This window comes from Hipposideros armiger, unplaced genomic scaffold (assembly GCF_001890085.2).
Source record: "Hipposideros armiger isolate ML-2016 unplaced genomic scaffold, ASM189008v1 scaffold_171, whole genome shotgun sequence".
In the NCBI taxonomy this organism is placed as follows: Eukaryota; Metazoa; Chordata; class Mammalia; order Chiroptera; family Hipposideridae; genus Hipposideros; species Hipposideros armiger.
This window is the reverse complement of record NW_017731521.1, coordinates 3,376,181-3,377,311: the sequence shown is the minus strand read 5'-3', so window position 1 is coordinate 3,377,311 and position 1,131 is coordinate 3,376,181. Positions and strand designations below refer to the sequence as shown.

The 1,131-nt window shown below is 50.8% G+C and overlaps 1 protein-coding gene across 1 annotated transcript in view; it reads right to left on the bottom strand.

The window, feature by feature from the left end:
• SP8 (Sp8 transcription factor) overlaps positions 1-999 on the bottom strand; it is a 3,313-nt gene extending 2,314 nt beyond the window's left edge. Inside the window, 1 exon segment of the mRNA XM_019651993.1 lies at positions 912-999. Within this exon segment, the coding sequence (XP_019507538.1) occupies positions 912-932 (21 nt within the window). The 5' untranslated portion in view covers positions 933-999.
• Between the last annotated feature and the right edge of the window lie 132 nt (positions 1,000-1,131).

Below are 1,131 nucleotides of genomic sequence, written 5' to 3'. Positions count from 1 at the left end.
TCCGGTAGCCTCCAAAACGCCCCCATTGCACCCCATCTCTCGCTGCGGCGCGCCGCCACCAACTCACCTGGCTCCCCCAACAGCCCCGGCGCCCGGCTGCTTCCTACTCTACGGGAGGGGACAAGTTTGGCTGCCGGCGTCTGATTCGGGAGCAAAGCGCCATGCTAAAGAAGAGTTTGACAAATATTCTCACCTAAAACAACACTCTGGTGTGCACAAGGCCCCAGGCATTTCGAAACAAGCAAGCAAAAGTCCACATTGGGGAGGAAAGAAGTTTCCTTTGCCGAAAAGCCGGGGAAAAACCATTGGATTGCTTAAAAGCGCTTCCCCTGTAATTCACAGCGAGCTTTGAAAATCCTGTTCCGGTCCCCAGAAACCCATCCTGGGTTGTTTCTCCCTGGCCAAAAGAGGTAATCTAGAAGGCTGGCTCACTCGCTCTTCCTGCTTTCCTTTTATTTCCTTTAAAAAATGTCTACAATAGTAAAAATAAAAAAATAAATAAAAAGAGACGGGTTCAACGTACCTGCAAGACAAGGCGGGCTGCGGAATTTTTAAAAGGGTAACAGGAAAAATCTGCAGTTTGCCCAGGAAGAAAAACTTGCTTTCTTTACCCCCGAAATCGTCGCAGGTAAAATGGGCAGGGCGCACGTCTCCCGGGCAGGGAGCGGCCGGGCGCTGCGAGGTGGCTTGTCTAAATGCCCTTCGAACCTTTTCCTACTCTGAAAAAAGTGACTCTGCCCCCCTCTCCCCTTTTCTTTTCTCCAAACTCACTTGTATTTAAAGGGGAAAAAAAAAAAAAAGCTCTCAATAGAGACTGATAGCCCGTGGCCTGGCCTGGGCGACTTTAACCCCCTCGGATCGGCAATAAAAGGAAACTAATTAAACCAGCAAGAGAAAATCCTGAGACTCACCCCTAGAAGTGAAGTTGCCATCACACAAAAGTGCCCACTCCTCTCAGAGGATCTTTTTTATATTGATAAATCAGAGGCAGTGTTTTTTTTAGAGGTGTGCAATACAATGATCAGTTCCGCCCATTCCACCACAATTGTAGCTCCCTCTCCGGCTTTGAAGTGCCGCGGAGGCGCGGCCAGCCAATCTGCGGCCTCGCCGGGCTGCGCCGCGCGCGCGCCG